We start from the raw sequence: 21,356 nt of genomic DNA, 5'->3' as shown, positions 1-21,356 counted from the left end.
CCGGAAGGATGGGAGCCCCTCTTGAAAGAGCAGACCTCTGAGATGTTTGCCAAGAAGCAGATGAAACAACGAGGCTTAAGGGAAGAGGAAGAATAAAACCCTTTGCCAAAAAGTTAAACTACGCAGACCGGATGAATGACACACTCAGGTTTCGTCTTTGTAAAAGCTCTTTAATCAAAGTGTGTAAAGGAAACACCAAACAGAGTAGTAGCCAGAATACATCAAATACCTTCCTTTAAAATGAGCTTTGGCCTTCAATTAGATGTGAGTCAGCGTCCATGGTCTACCAACAAGTTCTCCCAACGTCAACATATTGTTTATTTTACCCACCACAACAACACATATCAACAAGACGATATTCTTTCATCTTTAAATGCCAAAGACATTGCAACTCACCTTTGCATTTGTGTACCGTTTTCTAATCTGTTATCCACCATGGTTTAACACGATCAGGTTCAGGGATATAACTACTAGAGTGAGGCAAATACGATGGTTTGGGTTTTAAATACTTTATGAAGGTTAAAGGACGTTCAATCGCAATGGTAGGAAAATTAACTACTTGTTTAAGGACAGGAAGCGATCAAAGCCACAGCTCATATATGTTTGCTGTCATTGGAAAACAGAAGGTTAACAGCAGGTTAAATTCCCACATTTTCTTCCACAGCCTCATTTAGACACACACTTTGACTATTTATAGAAAAATATCTTCTTTCTTTGGTGGTGTCGATTGATTGGGGAACTTTTTTACTCGGTAAGATGGGCCAGATCACTTATTTCACATGATTTGACTGCCCTCAAGTACCTCAAGGCTCTGTTGTAGGTCTATTAAGTATCTACCTTATTAAATCTGATTTGATGGAAACAATTCATATTTGCTGTTCAAGAAATGCTTGGGGTCAGATGTTGTTGGGCAGTCTCACTATATTATTATGTCTGGTGGATTTATAGAGTTTCTCACAAGATCTTCCCTTTTCACTTCTGCTATAAAACAAAAATATGTGATCAATGCATATCATGTCTGTTCAGGAGTTACCCATTTTTAGTTCAAGTTTGTCATGTCTGGTGTTTTGTTAACATGGTTCTTGTGTTGGCTTCTCTATCTTCAGACAGATGCTGCGGCAGAGAGCTTCCTGTCGGCTTTATCTCTGCAGGTCTGATGTGATCAATATCAGATTTGCCGTCGGTTGCGTAATAAAATTGTCGGGCAGATAAGGCGCACTCTGTGCCCTACATTAATGCACACAATGTACACTATATCTGTTCTTTTTTATTACTGCACATCTTTTATTCCATTCTATTTCTATGTAAATACTGCTATATACTACTATGTATTTGTTTAATTTGTATTATTTTTAAATGTTATTATAGTTTTCTTAGAATAGTTCTCTATCTGTGTTTTAAAAATATTTTGTACTTTTTTTTGTGAAATTCCACAAATATATAACATACATATAAATCACACCCGCCTCAGTTTACAGTCCACTTAAATCTACACGTTATTGCTCACATACACATACACACATTACCCCTTTCCTTCCAAGTCTTGGCAAAGTATACATACATACAGACATTCATTTAAATTCTCTGACCTTTCCCTGGCTAGTCGGGACAGACAGGTATGCTTACAAATCCGAAACAGGTGCTAGTTAAAAATTATGTTTTACTTTGATGTATGCACCATGACATCAAGTCAAATTCCTCGTACGTGTCAACCTGGTAATAAACCTGTTTCTGATTCTGCCTCAGCTCTCCTGTAAAGCTAACTCTCCAGCCGGCTAACATCCAGTCTGCTGCTCTCAGGTTATCAGCCTCTCTCTCTCTCCCTCTCTCTCTCTCTCCCTCTCTCTCTCCCTCTCTCTCTCTCTCTCTGGCCTTTACTTCCTGCCAGCTCATTGACGTGGCAGATCCAGCGTCCCCCTCTTCTGTTTACCTTCCAGCAGGGATATCCAGGCAACAGGCCCTTGGCAGCTATATTTGGGCATGCGCTCCGTAAACCTCTTTTCCAGATAAAGAGTCAACACAGCACGGCGTTCCTTTCTTGGTGCTCTCTGCTGGGACTTCTTTGATTAATGGCCCAGGAGCCTCTGCTCGCCTCGACGGCTAATTATAGAGAGTGCAGCTGCTGGCTTTGACCCTCCGTCGTCCCTCCAAAACCCCACACACCGACACCTCAAACACACCTTTCACATGTTCCCCTCCTCCTCCTCCACCTTCATCTCCTTCCTTTTTTCTGCTTCAGTCAGAGCAGGACCGCCTGTCAGACTGATTTAGGAGGGTTCATCTGTTAATATATGGACACTGTTCTAGACAAGATTAGATTGGATGTACCTTTTTTTGTTACAGCAGCATGTAAAAGATATTGCACAGGAATTGAAGGTTGTGTATACATATTAACAATTGAAAGATATAACAATATATATTTATATATAGAGCACACAATATACAAATACGCAGAATAAGTTAGACTACTTCAACTAAATGAACTATAAACAAAGGATATAAGTCATAACGTTTCAAAGGAGTTGCCGTCCTGCACACTTTATGAAGGGATTGATGTTTTATGACACATCTTATCTGAATCAATCATTCAGAGTTTAGCAACCAAACTCCTACATCCGTTGACCTTCACTCTATAAAGACTTTATGGTGTATGAGTCTCATTTCCTCCTTTCTTCTGTGCCTTAACTCTCCTCATAAATATGTTCACTTATCTAAAGCTGTTATCGATTGTATCAGGATGCTGTCATTGATCTCTTATCTATTCAATTTGTACATGTTTCTATGTATTAAGTACTTTTTTAAGGTATTTTCACTTGTTATGTTATTTTATACTTTAACTTTACTACCATTTAGAGAGGGATAGTGTCCTATTTACTCAGCTATTATCAGATTTGTATTATTAATTCAAAATATTTTCAATAAATAAAACATGATATACAGTAGCCTATTATTAAAGGTTAAGTCTCCCAGCAGAATAAAAGGTAAATACAAGTAACCCACCTTCACCAGCTGCAACATTAAAGGGATATATATTATTCTAATAATAAATATTGTCCTTTACTATAAGAAATATTATTTTGAAATGCCAATATGTTTGTATTTTGACTGAAGTCATATTGTTAATGCATTACTTTGTCTTGTAACAGTGTTTCTGTATTTGGTATTACTAATTTCACTTAATATAAAATATCTTATGTACTTATTCCACCACTGTTTCTTGGTCTAATAAACCTACTGTATGTTTAAGGGAAATGTTGGTATTTGAAAGTATTTACAATCCGAGCAGAAGGACAAATCTATCAGTACAGTCATCTGTATTGACACTGCACACACTGGGTCTGTGTGTGTGAGGGAGGGTGTGTGTACGTGTGTGTATGCAGAGGGTGTGTGTACGTGTGTATGCAGAGGGTGTCTGTGTGTGTGTGTGTGTGTGTGTGTGTGTGTGTGTGTGTGTGTGTGTGTGTGTGTGTGTGTGTGTGTGTGTGTGTGTGTGTGTGTGTGTGTGTGTGTGTGTGTGTGTGTGTGTGTGTACGTGCGTGTATGCAGAGGGTGTGTGTGGGGTCTTTAAAGCCCCGGGGCAGATTTGGGAAAGTGCTGACGTGGCGGGGGCCGATCATTGTGAAACTGCAGCATGTTCCTGAGCTGGGGGTCGTTTTTCATGCGGGGGCGGGCTGACCTTTTGAACAGCGTTTGGATTTGGACACACTCCAGATGAAGAGAGGCTCGGGGTGTGTGTGAGCCGCTCGTTTGGACACAATGACCCGGGGGCACAGGGTAAACATCACCCCACCCTAAACCCTGAAGCGCAGCATTGGAGAGCAGCATGTTGTGGGGGGGGGAGCACTTGTTGCTAATGTCTAGCAGCATGGTCGGCCACGTGACGGCACAGAAATGTAAAGCTGGCAGTTTGAGGACATTAACTTGATGTTAAAATACTTCACTAAAAGTAAAAATCCTGCATTTCAAACCTTACTATAGTTAAAGTAAAAGTATGTAAGTATTATAGGCACAAATAAAGTTAAAAGTATGTGCAGTTAAATGTTGCCTCTGTGTTTTACTATTGTGATGTTTCTGGGTTAATATTACTGCAGCATTAAAGAGGACATATTATGTTCATTTCCAGGTTGACATGTCTCCATGCTTTAATGTTCAAAAAGCTCTTTATTGGGGGGGGGAGCACTTGTTGCTAATGTCTAGCAGCATGGTCGGCCACGTGACGGCAGAGAAATGTCAAGCTGGCAGTTTGAGGACCTCAACACGATGTTAAAATACTACCCTAAAAGCAAATGTCCTATATTTCAAACCTTACTTAAGTTAAAGTAAACGTATATAAGTATTACAGGCACAAATAAAGTCAAAAGTATTCTATTGAATGGACTCTATACAAGGCTCAAAACAAAGACATTTGACTGGAACAATAGCTAATAGATACATGTATCTTCAAGAATATAATAAAAACCAGAGCCCAGTCTGCTCTGATTGGTTAGCTGGCCGGCTCTGTTGTGATTGGTCAACCGCTTAGAGATGTCCCGCCCCTCAGCCTATCATGTGTTGGAGCGCCAGCCAATAGAAGCGTGAGTGTTCCATAATGATGTATGTTAGGGAAGTAAACTAAGGAGTCCAATGGAGAGCGTTTCAAATGTATTGTACAACTTACCATGAGCACTGGTTGTTTCATATTTTCCTCCATTTCGCTGTTGTGTATGCACGGCCTCCACTTCTTGTCCAAATTAAGATTCATTTAAACATTTAAACCAAAGTGAAAGTGCCACCTTTTTTGCTCACTATTCATTCTGAGTGCAACTTTAGTTAATTTGCCCCAACATGGCCGCACAAGAGGATATAATAGTTTGACTGCAACTTCACAGCAGCAACACAACACCAGTGTATTACTTGTGTTTGTATATTCTTTGGACAGGATGACATAAATGAGAAAATGTTTCCTCTAGTGAAATGGTTTAACTCCACTTTTCTAAACAAGACAAGCCCTCCAGGTCGAGTTTCCCACCTTGTTAAGTGTGCAACAAATCGAACACGACCACCATGGGAGTGGGGTCAATCAGGGGAAATTCAAAATGAGTAATTCCTTGTTAAATATCAGAATGAGTCTGCAGCCGGTTGTGATGAAATCGCGGGGTATTTTCAGTGTTTTCCTCATGTTGTTGTTGGCAGTGTTCACTGAGGTGAGAACAGCTGAGGTTTGATGTTCCTGCTTGCTGTGTGTTTGCTGTTCAAGACGTGTTTCCTCCAGCCCCATCCTGCACTTCAGAGTCAGGGAAGAGGAGGAGGAGGAGGAGGAGGTGAGCTTTGGGCAAGTGACAGCTGAACAAACAGAGGGAACAGAGAGAGAGAACGGGGAACAGGAAGGGGGGAGAAACCCAGAGTTTTTCTCTCCGATTGTGCCACGTAATTTGAACAAACCCATTAATCTCGGGCCACTGGCTCTTCGGGCCTTCTGGGTGTTGAGTTTCATTGACAGATGAAAAGAAATGAGCTGGCTCGGCTGGAATCTGAGGACGACCTCACGCCAAAGATGAACCGGCCAAAGGGAGAGAGAGAGAGGGGGCGGAGGTCTGGATCTGGTTTAGATTGGCCGTCTGATTGGCTGGCAGACTTCAAACGGAGCAGCCGACCGACCAGCGCTTTAAACCCATCTGGGAGTTTTTGTTGTTTGTGTAAAGGAATGTGAAAGTGAAAAATGTCGGGGGAGTCTTCATTCCTTTTCAATAAAGAATAATAATACTCAAATTAAGGCATGTTGAGCTTTGTAGTGGGAGCTCTCAGACCCCTTTAAGGGCCCCTGGTGATTCACAAACTGAGTTAAAAAAACATGTAAGTTCACCTCAAGCTACAAGGTTGATTAAACAACCTTCTTCTCAAAATGCTGAGATTTCTACTCCCCCATTCATACATTATTGTGTTCTACTGTTGTACGGTTTGTACTTTATCTCACAGCTGTAGTTTTGTGACTGTAGAAACCTGTTTTACATTTAAGGTTTGCCCACCTGTTACAAATAAAAACAGCTAAAGTCAGACATAGTGAAACTATATTTGAAAAGTTTTTAAAGTTTGGAGAAATGTAATTCTTCACTTTGGCAGGATCTACCATTACTTATCAGTTAGTTTTTCTTTTACTGAAGGATTAGGAGTACATGTTTTACTGCTATTAAAAAACCTAGGCATTAACTGAGGAGATTATGTGGTGTTGAACAGGATGCCTGAGAGTTTATGTTGGGTTTAGAGAGAGTCAGTTACAACGGAGAGTAAAGAGGAATTTCATCCATTTCAAATAAACACGTTACATAATGAAAAGCATGCTGAGCTCATAGTCTGTTGACCTAGACTGATTTAATCTCACTGGCTCAGCAAGAGACCAAAACTCGTAAAAGCCCATAAAAAAAAGTATGTTTTGGATGTTTAAAGGCTGTTTTTACCATTTTATTTATTGAGCAGTTTGACATATTTTCTTAAAGTCTAAAATTAAAGGTTATTTTCAAGTATGTTTTTGTTGTTAGGTGAAAAAGTGTCCATGTTATGGTGGAAAAAGCCAGCGTGTCGTGTCCTCTCATAAAGTGCTTGTTTTCTTTTTACTACAGTATAAAACCCAAAGGTAATGAGTTAATAACTACATCAAACAGAGAAAAAAGGTAAAATAATCAGAAATCAGAAGCTGGAACCAATCAATATTTAAAGTTTTTGCTTGAAATCTGCCAAAATTGTTAGGATGTGTTCATATTAAAAAACTAAAAAGATATGGAGAACATATTTGTGTTGCAAAAACTGTTACTGTCTCTAATGAGTCACTAAAACAGTCAAAAATATTGAAAAGTTCGTTTTGAAATGCATCAAGAAATGAGTTAGCTGGATATTTGAAACCTGAATCTGCCCGTGAACATTTTGAGTTTGTGTGCGTTGTTGTTAAGCCATTGCGTCATCAACTAAAGCGTCAGATTAAGGTGGAAAATGCCAATGTGTCTTCTTATAAAGTGCTTGTTTTCTTTTCTACCAACCAAAACCTAAAGGATATTGAGTTGATAATAATATGAAACAATTGGTAAATCCTCATAAGTCAGAGGCTGGAATCAAACTATATTTGACAGTGTTAAAGTGTAAAACTGTTGGCGTCTGGTGCAAAGAATCTTGTCTCTGAGATTGATATTTTTTTTGTACATGGTCCTTGACAACTAAACAAATAAACTAAACTAACTAAAAGTTTACTCCAGCTAACTTTGTGCAACTTTAAAGTTTTCAAAAATGATTAAAAAGTTAGTTTTTCAGCTTTAAATGCACCATGAGATGCGTCAGGTCTGAAACCTGAATCTGCCAGTGCTCAGATAGAGTTTGCAGCCAGAGAGCCAGGAAAGGGTTAACGTTTTCTCCTGGCTGCAGCTCTGAATGGTTTCTGAAAGCGGCGGGGGCCCCGGCAAAAACACACACAGACCCCCATTCATCCGCTCTGTGTGATCAACCTTGAACAGTGGAAGGCGTGTTATTGCAGCAGAGAGGGGGAGGAGACAGAAAGAGAGAGGAAGAAGGGAGGGAGGGGGGGGTTAGACGGTGACTCAGGAATTCCACCGAGGATCACGTGACCCCTGAGCAAGGCATTTATATCCTCCCTCTACTTTGAGGCAGGGGCCCCTCTGTACTGCTTCTCCCTTCAAGTTATTTTTAAAGTCTAAACCAGACGAATGTGACGCAGAGTGAATATCCACAAGTGAAGAATCACACTATGTAGGATATTCACTTAAAAATAGCTCAGAAATAAGCAACATTTGGATAAAAGAAAGACAAAATAAACTTAGCTAAATCCTCTGACAGAAGCCATTTTGACAAAACCAGACGAATGTGACGTAGAGAGAATATCCACAAGTGAAAGAATCACACTATGAGGAATATTGACTTAAAAATTGCTCAAAAATAAGCCAAATATGCACCGTTTGGATAAAATAAGACAAAATAAACTTGGCCAAATCCTCTCTGACAGAAGCCATTTTGTCAAAACCAGCCGAATGTGAAGGATGGAGAATATCCACAAGTGAAAGAACCACACTATGTAGAATAAAAAAATAAGACAAATATGCACCGTTTGGATCAAATAAGACAAAATAAACGTAGCTAAATCCTCTGACCGAAGCCATTTTGTCAAAACCAGCCGAATGTGACGGAGAGAGAATATCCACAAGTGAAAGAACCACAATATGTAGAGTGGCTAAAATAAGCCAAATATGTGCCATTTGGATAAGAAAGAAAGACAAAATAAACAACATTTAAGCTAAATCCTCTCTGACAGGAGCTATTTTGTCAGATGAAGCAGCTTTGTTGTGATGCTGGAGCCCCTGGGGGCCCAACACAGAGCCCAGAGGCGCCTCCGTCATCCAGACAGTGTGACAGAGCGAGTTAAGTGGAAAAAGCAGTGAAGAACCCATCGTTACTGTCCCAGCGGACCGCCACTCATGACCTCACATCTCCTGTATGCTTTCACTGGAAGCAGGGCGTGGGATCCGTCAACAACACAGACGCTGCCAAGATTTGTTCTTAAAAAAAATGAAAACAGGCCTGATGAGCTGTCAGGTTGATTCTGTGCCAAGAGGGATTGTTAGTCAGCAACGTGAGGAGACAATCCAGAAGCAACATATTGTCAGAAGCGTTTTGACGCATCAACAAACGCCTGAGTATTTCCACGGCAGACTATTTTTAGCCGCTTGTTATCTCGCAGCTCTTGCAGGACACGAAGCAACGAGCGACCTCGGCCCGCCTACGTGTGATTTACTGTACGAAACGTTTATGCAACACACTTCTACCCCGGCCTTCACCCCCTCCTCCTCCTCCCTCTATCTCCCTCCTTGACTTTTCTTCCACCCACTCTTCCCTGGAAGCCGGTTTGTTCCTGTTGGAAGGTATTGCATCATGGCTGAATCACAACCATGACTCTCCAACCAACCCCTGGCTCACTGATTATGGAAAATAAGCAAAACCACAGAGACACTAGAGGTATTATTACAAGGTCTGAAACTGTATTTGGCAAGTTCTTTTCTTAAACAAGTGCATACATGTACAGCTAGAAGCATTTTTTCTTTGTTTTTTTTTTATTATTTTTTTGCCAAGTGCTCAGATTAGTCACATTCTATGTTGGACAGGACTGTCTCCAGACTTAAAGTACACCAACGACTGAAAAGAAACAAGTGTGATGGGGCGGGGAAGAGCCTGTTATGAAGAGTACATACCTTTTCATCTTCAAAAATATAGAAACACAATGTATTGAAAAAGAAAAAAAAAAATTATACAGCCATGTTAACGAAGTATAACACTTCCCTTGTGTCCAATATGTACATGTCCGTCTCTCTGGGGCCTGCTGGATGATTTATATTATCGGGGCGTGTGTGTGTTACTGTATGTCCTGCAGTCGGATTACAAAAGGGGAAAAAAGAAATCCAGAAAAACAACTGGTGAACAATTTCAAGGGTCCCGCTCCTTTTTTACTTTTATGTCCCCGGCCAAGATGGTGGCTATTTCCCCCTGCATGAAGGCCCAGGGCACGTTGGAGCCGACCAGCGGGCACCTCTCTCCGCTCGGACAGTACACCTCCCCGGTGGCGCCCTGCTGCTTGATGCTCTCCCGGGAACACGGGAAGCAGAACTTGTGCGAGGGGATCGACGGGCACTGGACGAAGTGAGTGTCCTCGAGCCGCTCGTGGCACAGAGTGCAGCAGAGCGGCACGCTGCCCGGCGGCACAGAAGAGTCTGGGGCGCTCTGCATGGGGTCCAGAGCGGAGGGGACGGCGCTCACTGACCCCTCCCTCTGTGCCAACCTCCTCTGAGAGGCGGAGGAGGGCGACAGGGGGCTGCCGCTGTTCCGCCGCGCCCCCGCTGTGGTGGTGGAGTGAACCTGGTTTCCGTCTTTCGGTGATCCCGTGTTTCCCGCGTTATCCGTGGCGAGGATAAGTGCCGCCATCGGGGACTGGCCGTTTTGGGCTGTGGCGACTTCTGGGGGCGTGGTGCGGGAGTGGGAGTGAGGGGAGATGGTGGAGGGGGGAGCGGAGGAGAAACCTGGATGGGCGGCTGGGGGCATTTTTAGGATCTCAGAGGGCGAGGGGTGCCACTGCTGGCCGTCACCACCGTTCATTTTGGGGGCACTGCCTTCACCGTCTGGCTCTGGGGACGCTTTCCTCTTCATGCTGCGAGGGTGCTTTCCCCTGTCTGAGGAAGAGGAAGAGGAAGAGGAAGAGGGTTAACACATTTTTTTATTATACACGTTGCATTGTTGGAGGAGCTCAGGTCAGAAGAATTTCATTGCCATTTCTACACTGTAGCTTTGTGCATATGACAATAAAACCTTTGAATCTTGAATCTAACACAACCACACTACACACAAACACTCCAGCATGCTGCTCTGTGAATAATGAAACACAGGACATTTCTCTCCACACACACACACACACACTGAATAAAGCTTTGTTTATGTTGCTGCTGTTGTTCTTTGCCAAACCTCCTCGTGCACAGAGGTGAACGAGGCCATTTCAGCAGCGTGGCATTACCCAGCATGTCAGCAGCATGCGTACAATGTGCTGACACATAATACCAGGGCTATTAGGTTCCTGTTTTTAAAGGAGCATGCCAATTTAACATATCCCACTGCTGGGAAGAAGGAAAAAACACAGAAATAGTCCTATAGCTGCAGGGGCATAAAGTAGTTAAGTACATTTACTCAAGTCCTGTACTTAACACTTTGAGATACTTTTCTTTACTAGAGTATTTTAACGTTTTGCTCATTTTTACTTTTACCACACTATAGCCAAATACTACATTATTTAATACCTTTAGTTACTATGCAGATTTAGATTAATGAGGTGAAACATAATCAACTCTTTCAAGACTTTAGTTACACCTGGAGTAAAAAAATCACAAGCTACCTGCAGTATACAGAGTCATTAAAACTAGCTGCACCTTTACCAGCTTTGATAAATACATTAATGATAATCAAAATATCATATAGCCTATATTATTCTGAAATGGTCCAAATCTGCATAATGACTTATTTTACTTTTGGTACTTTTACTATATGTTGATGATAATACTTTTCAAATTTTACAAGAGTAACATTTTGATTGCAGGACTTTTACTTGTAGCAGAGTATTCCTACACTATGGTACTTCTACTTTTACTTAAGTACAGTATCTGAGTACTTCTCCCACCTCTCCCCACTGCTGTATCCAGGAAAGAAAACCCAGGAATAGTTCCTATACCTGTTTTTGAGGAAGTGGCACTGGTCTCATATCCCATCACCCTCTGCATGGCGGCGTGGTCCTTCTTAAACCTGCTGTCGAAAGTGTGCAGCGCCATCAGGTCCCTCACTGTTTTGCCTTTGCCTATCCACTCCTTGTGGCTGTCAGACATGTCCTGCAGACTATCCGGCCTGTGTTTCATCTCCTTCTGCTCCCCAGGCGCGGCCAGCACCCCGGCCAGACCCATCTGAGGGCGGCCGTTCAGCGGATGAATGGTCGGTATACCGCCGTTCACCAAAGGCACCAGGTTGGGAGGAACCGTGCTAGTCCTGCGCGGGTTTGGGCTCTGTCGGTTCAGCTCTGGAGGCTCGTCTGGTTTTGGAAACCCATTCGGTAAAGGGAGGCCGTTTGCTTGCCTTCCTCCACCCTGGTACTCCGGTCCGAGGCGCGGCGGCCGGTCGGACAGCGGGTATCGGTCCAGCGGCTGCGGGGGACGCGAACCCGGGTCTCCTGGTCCTCCTGCAGCCTGGTGGTTCATCTTTTCGTGTTGTTGTTGGTGGTGGTGCTGCTGCTGCTGGTGGTGGTTCTTCCCCGGTCCAGGAGATCTACCGTCCTGGAAACCGTGCGCTCTTTTCAGCTGCCGCGCCGTCTCGATCACAAACTCAATCCGGTCTGCGCCCTCGTAGTTGACGCATCCGCGGCACACGGCCTCGGTAAAATCCCAGATCATGGCCCATGGCATGCGGGGTAAATCACACAGATAGCAGGACTGCCTTCTGGAGGCAGCGACCGCCGCGGAGGACATGCTGTAAAAATCGGATGCAAAACTCTCCAAAATGTCGGTCTGTTTGAAGAAATAATCACCAAATAAAAATTAAAAAATGTTTTATTTCCCTCCTTTACAGATCAGCAGTCACACCTTCATGGCAGTAGTTGTGTCCTTCGCCTCCGCGCGCCTCCGTCTGAAGCTCGTGCTTACAATTCAGCTCGAGCTCTCTCAATGTAGGGCCGTGACGTCAGCGCCGACACTCTCGGGCTCCAGGTTCTATTTACTGGATTTTTCTTCGAAGACCCCTGAGGGCGCATGCGCACCGTTTCTCTCTATCTTTATCCGGAGAGCTTTACACACAGAGAGAGAGAGAGAAAAGTGTGTAAGAAGAGGTATCACTCTGTGCTGGTTTATACTGAAACAAAACTGAACACAGAAATGTCCTGTATCAGGTTTGTTGTCAAGTATGTTTCACAAACACACATTGCTTTTATAAAAGTAGTATTTGTTGCTCCTTTCTGTGTCTTTGAATGCAGCGTTTACACCAGAGCAAATGTGTAAACCTACTTGGTAATAAAACCGATTCTGTTTTCTGATTCTGATTCTGAATTAAGTCAAAGTCAAAGTCAAAGTCAGCTTTATTGTCAAAAATTCTACATGTGTTATACATCCAGAAATATCAAAATATCGTTTCCCGCAGTCCTACAGTGTGACATGTATACATAAAACAAAACAAAAAGGGCCTAGATAAACGGGGTATACATTTAAACAAAACAAAGAGCCTAGATAACCGGGGTATACAGTTTAAGATGATCATTTAGAGAGAAAATGACAAATGACATAGAGAAAAAAACTATTAAAGTATGAAAATACTAAAAGAAATGTTTGTGTTTAAAAGTAAATACACATACAGCTTTACAAGCAGTAGTTTTGTGCAGAAATCTTAACCAGAGAAAGTGCAAAAGTCAGCATATATCTGATGCCATTTAGAAGAGGCATTGCAACACTTCCTGTTAGCTAATCAGTAGTTGAATATAACTAAGTACATTTACTCAAGTAGGTATTTTACTTGAGTATTTCCCGTTGACGGTTCTCATTTTAGAAACACATTTTGTAATTTGTATTACATAGCTTTGTCTGACAACATCCAATAGCTACTTTGTAGATTCAGATTATTGATATAAACAGTAGACAAAATGGTATTATTATGGCAGCATAAGAAGCACTTTTGGCCAATGAATCCAATAATATAATATATTTTTCTAAAATGACCTTACTACATTGAATTGCTTATTACCCTAAATAACACTTTGAATGCAGGACTTTTACTTGAAGAAAAGTATTTCAACATTGTTCCTCCCATTCAACACTGAATTCAGTTATAGCTACTGGTTGCAAATGTACAAGCAGGGCCTTTTAGCAATAATAATTATTCGATAACAATTTATAAAAAGGGAAATAGGACCTTCAAAACCTTTTAAAGGCGTTTCCAAAATGCTGAAAATGAAAAAGAAATGACCTCGGTCATGTGAGTGGTATGTGGTTTGACAAGAATCACAACGTTTGACCGAAACCAAATTCGTTTTTGCCGACCTAATACAATTTAGCAAAGGAAACAGAGTCAGCATTTACAACCCACGCAGAAGAAATCAGACATCCCCAAAGACATCTGATCTGAAAAAGAGACATTGACATTGTAACCACTGTATGTCCACTGAAAAATGAAACAGGCATTTCAGACAACATTTCAAGTCCCTTTCTAGCTCCAAACGTTGTGTTTAAAATGGGATCTCAGGTATTTGAGGCAGAGTGAGACCTCTTCCTACCCTCTCCTGCTCTCTGCCCACAGGGGAGCAAAATAGGTTTTTATAAATACCCAAAACCCTGAGCAGAGAGTTCAGCTGACAGCCTGCACACACACTCCTGTGAGAGTTCAACAAGTGCTATAACCACACACTTTATTTTGATAGACAAAATATATATATAAAAAAAATATTCCATACTTACATTTTTTTTTATTTCCACTAACAGCACAAGCTAAAGTAAAAATAATACATTCAACGCATATGTTGAAAAATATATCATGGGTTGTAAAGCGAAACATTCAGAATGAAAGCAACAAGTGTTGAAGCTGTTTAGCTGCAGGCTCAGCTCAATCCCTCTCATGCATTCCAGTGCCAGGCACCCGTGACGTCACAGGGCCAACAGCCAATCACAGAATTCCGCGGTTGTTACCAGGCAGAGTCATCCATACTGCTTCTGTGCTGCGGCTGTCTGTATGCTGAGGACCAGCTTTGTGTCTATCTATTTTAGTGACTTGAGATATTTCACCTTTCAGAGACATTACAACTATTATTGTAAAATGTATTCATAGATATGGTGTGTTTACTTTCTTATTCATGTTATTGTAGGGTTGTTGTACTTTCTATTGTACTCAGGGTTTTAAAAAGAGGAGTTTATCACACTTATTAAATTATTATTTTAAGCTTAAGTCTAATTGAAGGATTACTGAATAACAACATGTATATGGTTTGCTCGTAGAGTTGTAGTTATACAAATCTGTCTATTAAAGTCCTTTAGTCAGTTATTTAGTTCCTATTTTTTTTAAAGAAGTGAAATCAAAATCTGTCTGCTATTTAAAAACTGGTTTCGTGGAGCAAAGACATTTACAAAAAAAATGTCATTGTGGTGCTGCATTTAAACAAATCATGTCAGAGTAAATCGGGCCATTCGGTCTACTGACCTTCAAAACAAATAACAAACGGGCAAAAGAACAATCTGTTTTTTATGTTCTTCACAAAATAAGAAGAAACATTTGTATGAGGTTTTTGTGCACTGAAATTGTCTGCAAAGGCTAAAACACCCCCCACCCGGTCCTGAAACGCCTCCATTGGACTCCGTTGTTTACTTCCTTAAGTTAGTGACATCACTATGCAACACCTATGCTTCTATTGGCTAGCGCTCCAACACATTGTACGTGATATGGTCTGCAGGGACATCTCTAAGCGGTTGACCAATCCCAACAGAGCTGGCCAGCTAACCAATCAGAGCAGACTGGGCTCTGGTTTCAGACAGAGGGTGAAAAGAGGTGCTGCAGCACAGGCAGTATGAGAACAATAAAGAGCTTTTTGAACATTAAAGCATGGACACATGTCACGAGGCACTAAATACAAATATGAACCTGAAAATGAGCAGAATATGACCTCTTTAATCCACACTGCCAAGCCCAATTGGTGTTAAGGTCAAATGATGCAGAGACGTCCGACTGATGTGTAATAATGTTGATGTCTGGCCAGCAGTGAGTCAACATCATTTTAGCCACAGCCTGAACTCTGCTTCGGGCTCTTCGCGGTATCATGACATGGCCTCACTTACCCAGTCAGCTGACGGAAAGAGAGGGAGAGGAAGTGCGAGGGAAGAGGCTGGCGGTGGTGAACAATGCGTCGTGTTTTTCCAGCGACGCCTCGGCTGCTGCAGGCAAATGTGCTGGAGCAGTGAGCCGTTTGCATCCTGAGCTTCAGGCAAATACAGTGAGGCAGAGGGATAAGAAAGGAGGTGAAATGCAGCAGGGTTAGAAGACAGGGAAGAATTCAGAGCATTTTACATGGTAGTTGCGTAGAGTTTCATCACTCTTGACTCCCTGAGCTGCTTTACATATGGTTACGGCCCACAGCTGTTTACAACCAAATCCAAATGTTGATTTAGAGGGATGTTTTTCCAGAACTAAAGCTTAGATTTAAGACACATTTAAAGCTGCATCCACTGCAACTCTCAATTTCCCCATTGAAACAACCTATTGGAAATACTGTAGTAATTAATAGTTGGAGGTAAATGGGTTACCAAGGGAAAGTCCGCGTACAGTATACACGTGAATTTTTTCTAAATTTCGCTGATTAGGCCTTTTTCTTCACACCCAACAGAGGTGTTAGGTCACTGGAAACAGAGCATTGTTTGGGTTGACTACAGGGATTCTTTCTTTTGTTTTTAGTGTGCACCATTATCTCCTTTAGGAGGTGTAACTACACCAGTGACTGGCCAACATGGTCAAATAAAAGATTTTCTAATGTGTGTTTTTACATGTTTACACATAAATGTACGGTGACTTTTCACATTATTTTGACAGAAATACCTGTAAACACGTGGACTAGGCCTAAGTGTAAATTCACTACGACATCACGAAGATCAGGTCATCTTTTTAAATTGTCCACTGTTTTGTTTTCATTAATCAAATACTTGCAGAACTAAACATTAAATCGGCCACAGCTGTACTTTGTGTTTACGGCTAATTAGCAAATGTTACATGATAACACGCTAAACTAAGGTGCTAACCTTTAAACCTGCTAAATATACCATGCGAACATGTGATTATGAGCATGGTGCCATACTGACGTTATATATATCCTTTATTTAAAGGTGGGGTATGTAATTTTGGAGAAACCAGCTTGAGTGCGCTAGAATTTGAAAATACACAACCGGAAAAAATCTGCCTCTTCCTTCAGACTTCCTTACAGAGCCCCTCCTCCAACACACACGAACGTGCACATGACCAATGAGGGCACGAGATAAGTTTGTGCACAGATGGAAGGCTGACAGGCAGGTAGGCCATCCAGTTATTTTAGCCGGGCCGGCTCAGATGATTGGTCGTGCTTTTTACAGCGCCACGGCTTCCACAGATGAAATTTTGTTATGTATTTATTGTCAAAGCATTTAATGTATTCATTGCTATCGGGATGTTAAGAGCATTCCATGGAATATAACAAGAAGTGTTTCTGAAGTGAATTACCTACCCCACCTTTAACCAGGTAAAAGTCTCATTGAGATTGAAATCTCTTCTTCAAGAGCGACCTGGCCAGCATGAACAAAGTTACAACAGATGAACGCAAAACAATACAGGCAGACGAATACAGCGGTCGTGAAACACAAATGAAATGGCACATTACCAGTCAATATGCAAATAAAAGAAGCTGTTATAAAACATTAAAACTGGCACCATTTTAAACGACTTCAAGTTAGTTGCTAGCATTGTAGTTAATAGGTAGAGGTGATTCTATGCTTCTTAGAATATTTGGCTTCTTTTTACTACATTTTTGCTGCGTAGAGCATCTTGTTTGAATACATGAGTCCATCATGGCTGCTGGTTCTCTGTGAAGCCTTTCTCCTAATGACCCTTTACAACCTGCAGCCCCCCCCCACCATAAATCCCCTCCGTCAGCTGACTGATCATCCTGTCGCCTCCCACAGCGCGGCGGGGAGCGGGAAATCCTTCATGTGATTTCACTTCCCAAATGGAAACACAAACAAGAGCTGACAGCTTGGACGATATTTCCCACATCATTCACTCAACACAGACGGGAGGAGTTACATTTTCAGCTCAGGGTCTCTGAAAACATCTGAGACACGGCTGCAGACTAGAGACATACTAATATATGTATATACCGATATATAATGTGTTTTTACATGTAGTTAATACCTCTTCCCATAAAAGGCATTTCCATAAACTCTTAAATCACACATCAAAAACAAAGAAAGCCCAAATTGAACTACAAGGAGATTTAATATTTGATGACAGTGAACACAATTATCACCATGTACGTTTTTGTTTAATCCCTTTTAAAACAAGAATCTAAAATATGTATTTAATATAAACAAGGAGAATCCCACAAATGATACCAATCCTTTTTGTTACAGCAACAAAAACTATCCCTTATATTAACCCCCTCTTAGCTCTGTGTTTATGCTTCAAACCTCTGAGACTTAGTGTGCTTCATTGGATCATTTCAAAGTGTTTTCACACATGAAAGGAAGTACATTCTTGCCTCATTTGTCTCTGTGTCTGTTCATTTGTGAAGCAGACTCATACCCACATGAGTAGTTGGTAAACACATGTTTAACTTGAGCAGGCCTTGTGTCATTTGGTGCCATGTTGTGTCAAAGTATTACAGCTTCTCAAAGACTTTCCTAAATTCTCTTTTCTTCCAAAATAAAAGCCCCAAACATTCACTGCTTCAAAACACCTGTTGACATAGAATAATCTATATTTATGGTAAACAAAGAATCTGACAATGAAAGCCATTTAATGCAGTGTTAGGCCAGGTTTGAATAGTCTTGTCATGTAAACAAGGCATTGCACATGAATACAAACAAATAGAAAGTAAACATTGGAATGAGCTGATGCATATCAACAGTGAAATATATACAGTATATCTACAGAGTATCGTTAATCCAACACACAAACTACAAATACAGAATAAGTTACACTATAATAAACCAACCTACTACTCACAAAATGCAAACATAGGATACAAAGGATAGTAAATATGCTATATATACTTGTATTCGGATACTTCTGTCACTTTTTCGTGTTTACTGGACTAAGTTGATGCTTAAGGCATCATGAGGACACTGGTATGCAGTCAGAATATGATACAACAGCAGAAGAGGTACTTATTCCTTTACATGTGGAAAAACTACTCTCTTTAAAGCAACCTGAGGCCTTTACAGTAAGTGCAATAGCTATAAAAAGCCTCCTCCTCTCAAAGCCTTGTGCGTCTGCATCAGACTGTAAACCTGTCTCAGGATATAAGACGCTACGAGCTAATGAAGCTCTGTCAGCCGTGTGTGTTTTTTCCTGATCAGCGGGGCTTTAAATAGCCTCCCTTAGGCCTCTCAGATGGGAGATCTGCAGACTTGGCTTCATGTCTGCAGGGGTCGACCCCATCAGTTTATTCAGCTTAGCAGTTTCACATGGGGGAGGAAGTCTCCACGATGGGAAACCAGCAGCGGGAAAAACTTAAGAGTTGGGAGGTGAGGCTGAGGTCAAACTGGAGCTCCAGGAATGATTAACCGTTTACAGTCCCAGAAGTCACGGTGACTGAAAATAACCTTCACTTCCCTCATCAGCAGATTTACTCAGAGGGCTTGTGGAGACTCGACACCCTGCTGCAGCTCCAGGGTTTAGTTTCTGATCTCCTCAGCAGCTGAGAAGTGGTGTCAATACTTCCTTAAACCTGCACAATATTCTGTCAACAAGCTAGTATATAGACAAGTATATAGACTTTGTGCACTACTTTGTATTTTTGTATTTTATTATATATGTTGGATTGTTGGAGGAGCTCAGGTCAGAAGAATGTCATTGCCATTTCTACACTGTAGCTTTGTGCATATGACAATAAAACCTTTGAATGTTGTTATGAACATACATTCACTTTTTAAGTTGATATTTAGTTTGATCTCAGTGTTACGTTAACCAATAATCTAGGGCTAAAAGGGAAGTAACACAATATAAGATAAAAAAGAAAGAGGAAACTGATTTGCAAAATTAAAATATATTGTTCAATGACGAAGAATAAAGAGGGCTCACCAGGAAATCTACAAAGTAACGACAAAATGAGAAAAAGTTTCTTATAAAATAAAGTGATACAAGTAAACACTAAGGTTACACAGGAGCACATCTCCAAAAAACAAGCCACAGCTAGTAAACACGTCCCACACAGAAAACACATGGGGAGACAATCAGAGGAAGAGAAACACACAAACACACCACAGCACGGAACACTCAACATTACCGATCATGCATAGGAGTTGTGTTTGTGTCCACATGATGAAGAGAAGAAGTATCTGTCTCTTTGGCTGCTAAATGCTTTACTTTACTAGCTACTCTCTTATTGTGTCTTTCCAAATGGTGGTACTACAACTACCGTGCCAGTCTGTGACGTTATTGTGCCAAAAAACTGCTTTTCCTGTTGACTTTCATTGGGAAAGAGAAGTCTGTAATTCACAAGACAAATCAACTCCTTCGAAGCCCTTATTTAAATTGTTGGAGTTTAAAAGTTGTAAAATGCTTTAAAAGCCAACTCAGAGTTATTTGTCCATTCTGTTCATTTCACTGAGATGCCGGCCTGACCCTGCTTTCACAGAGCGAATTGGGTCTAGATCCAATCATTTAGGGTCTCTACAGTCAGGCCATTTTGGCTTCATGAATTTAACCTCATAGGAATGAACAGGGCTCCAACAGCATATCCAGTTCTCTTTATACATCCATTGCTCTGCCCAGCATCCTGCCAGCGCCTTTCTGCCCAAAATAAGATGCTATATGTGGACACAGGGCCTAACTCAGCTTTAGGTCTCACACACTTTTTGAACATCTGAACATTTTTGCTGCTGGAGTCCACTTATTTTTGCACATATTCACCAGCTGTTGGCTAATTCGGGTTCATTGAGGAGGTGAAACTCAGATCTCGTTCAGACACTGTGAGACGTGAAGAGAACAGTTCAGCCGATCGCTAGTCTACGCTGACAGACATCATCAACATCATTAATAGCCCAAAGTTTGTAGATACATTTCAAACGACTTTTCATTAAACATTGTGTTTAGAGTCGACACGGCTGGGACTGCGATGGCTAATCAGTTTCTCTGTTTGAATTCGTGGCCAATTCTTAATTATCTGGGCCGCTGACAGTTGCCTCCGATTGAGGTGAGATAAAACAGAAATGTGTTTTATTTTTCTGCCCTGAATGCATCGTCAGTTCAACATCATCAAAGCCTCTTCTCTGTGTACAGCAATGCTTCATTTACCCAACGCTCTGTTTAAAAATTAAACCCGTTTTAACACATCAAAGCTAACTCTACAAAGCTATTTGCTCAATTATTAAGAGCTCCCCCTCCACACCACTTATGGTCTGTGTGAAGCTTCCTGCACCGAAGCCTTTCAGACTTTTTCAGCAGAACAAACGTCCACTCAATGACGAGGTTTAAATAACTACAAACACAAGAAGGGAAGCTACCACCCTTTGTCTGCTTCAACATGTTGAGAGATGCATTGAACATGTCCTGTCAATATCCTGGGGATTTCTGCTCCTCCTGTAAAGATTTGAGGTGTATAACAATGTGTAAAATCAATGAGAAGTTCTTTAGTTAGATTTAAACTCTCTACGCCTTAATGTCACCTTTAATTACTAGCAATGCTTTATTTTAAGTTTGAAGCTAAATGCTATCTCTCTCTCTATCTGTCTCTCTATCTATCTATCTATCTATCTATCTATCTATCTATCTATCTATCTATCTATCTATCTATCTATCTATCTATCTATCTATCTATCTATCTATCTATCTATCTGTCTGTCTGTCTGTCTGTCTATCTATCTATCTATCTATCTATCTATCTATCTATCTATCTATCTATCTATCTATCTATCTATCTATCTATCTATCTATCTATCTATCTATCTATCTATCTATCTATCTATCTATTTATCTATCTATCTATCTATCTATCAAACAACACATTGCGAGCTAGATAGTTAGCTTACAGTAGCTATCGTCACTTGTAGTGTCGGCACAGCAGCCGTGTGTGATTTCAGACGATG

The 21,356-nt window shown here is 41.2% G+C and overlaps 2 protein-coding genes across 2 annotated transcripts in view; one reads left to right on the top strand and one right to left on the bottom strand.

The window, feature by feature from the left end:
* LOC117481734 (E3 ubiquitin-protein ligase TRIM39-like) overlaps positions 1–21,356 on the top strand; it is a 937,572-nt gene that overhangs the window by 88,605 nt on the left and 827,611 nt on the right. The window lies entirely within an intron of this gene.
* On the bottom strand, positions 8,993–14,112 carry LOC117481776 (interferon regulatory factor 2-binding protein 2-B-like). The gene is made up of 3 exons (XM_034129673.1): positions 13,998–14,112; positions 11,243–12,340; positions 8,993–10,196 (listed from the first exon to the last, which is right to left on the bottom strand). Exons 2-3 carry the CDS (start codon positions 12,024–12,026, stop codon positions 9,457–9,459), a joined length of 1,524 nt encoding a protein of 507 aa, XP_033985564.1. The 5' UTR covers positions 12,027–12,340; positions 13,998–14,112; the 3' UTR covers positions 8,993–9,456.

This window comes from Trematomus bernacchii, unplaced genomic scaffold (assembly GCF_902827165.1).
Source record: "Trematomus bernacchii unplaced genomic scaffold, fTreBer1.1, whole genome shotgun sequence".
NCBI lineage: Eukaryota > Metazoa > Chordata > Actinopteri > Perciformes > Nototheniidae > Trematomus > Trematomus bernacchii.
The sequence above is the reverse complement of the archived record's forward strand: the minus strand, read 5'-3'. Positions and strand labels throughout refer to the sequence as shown.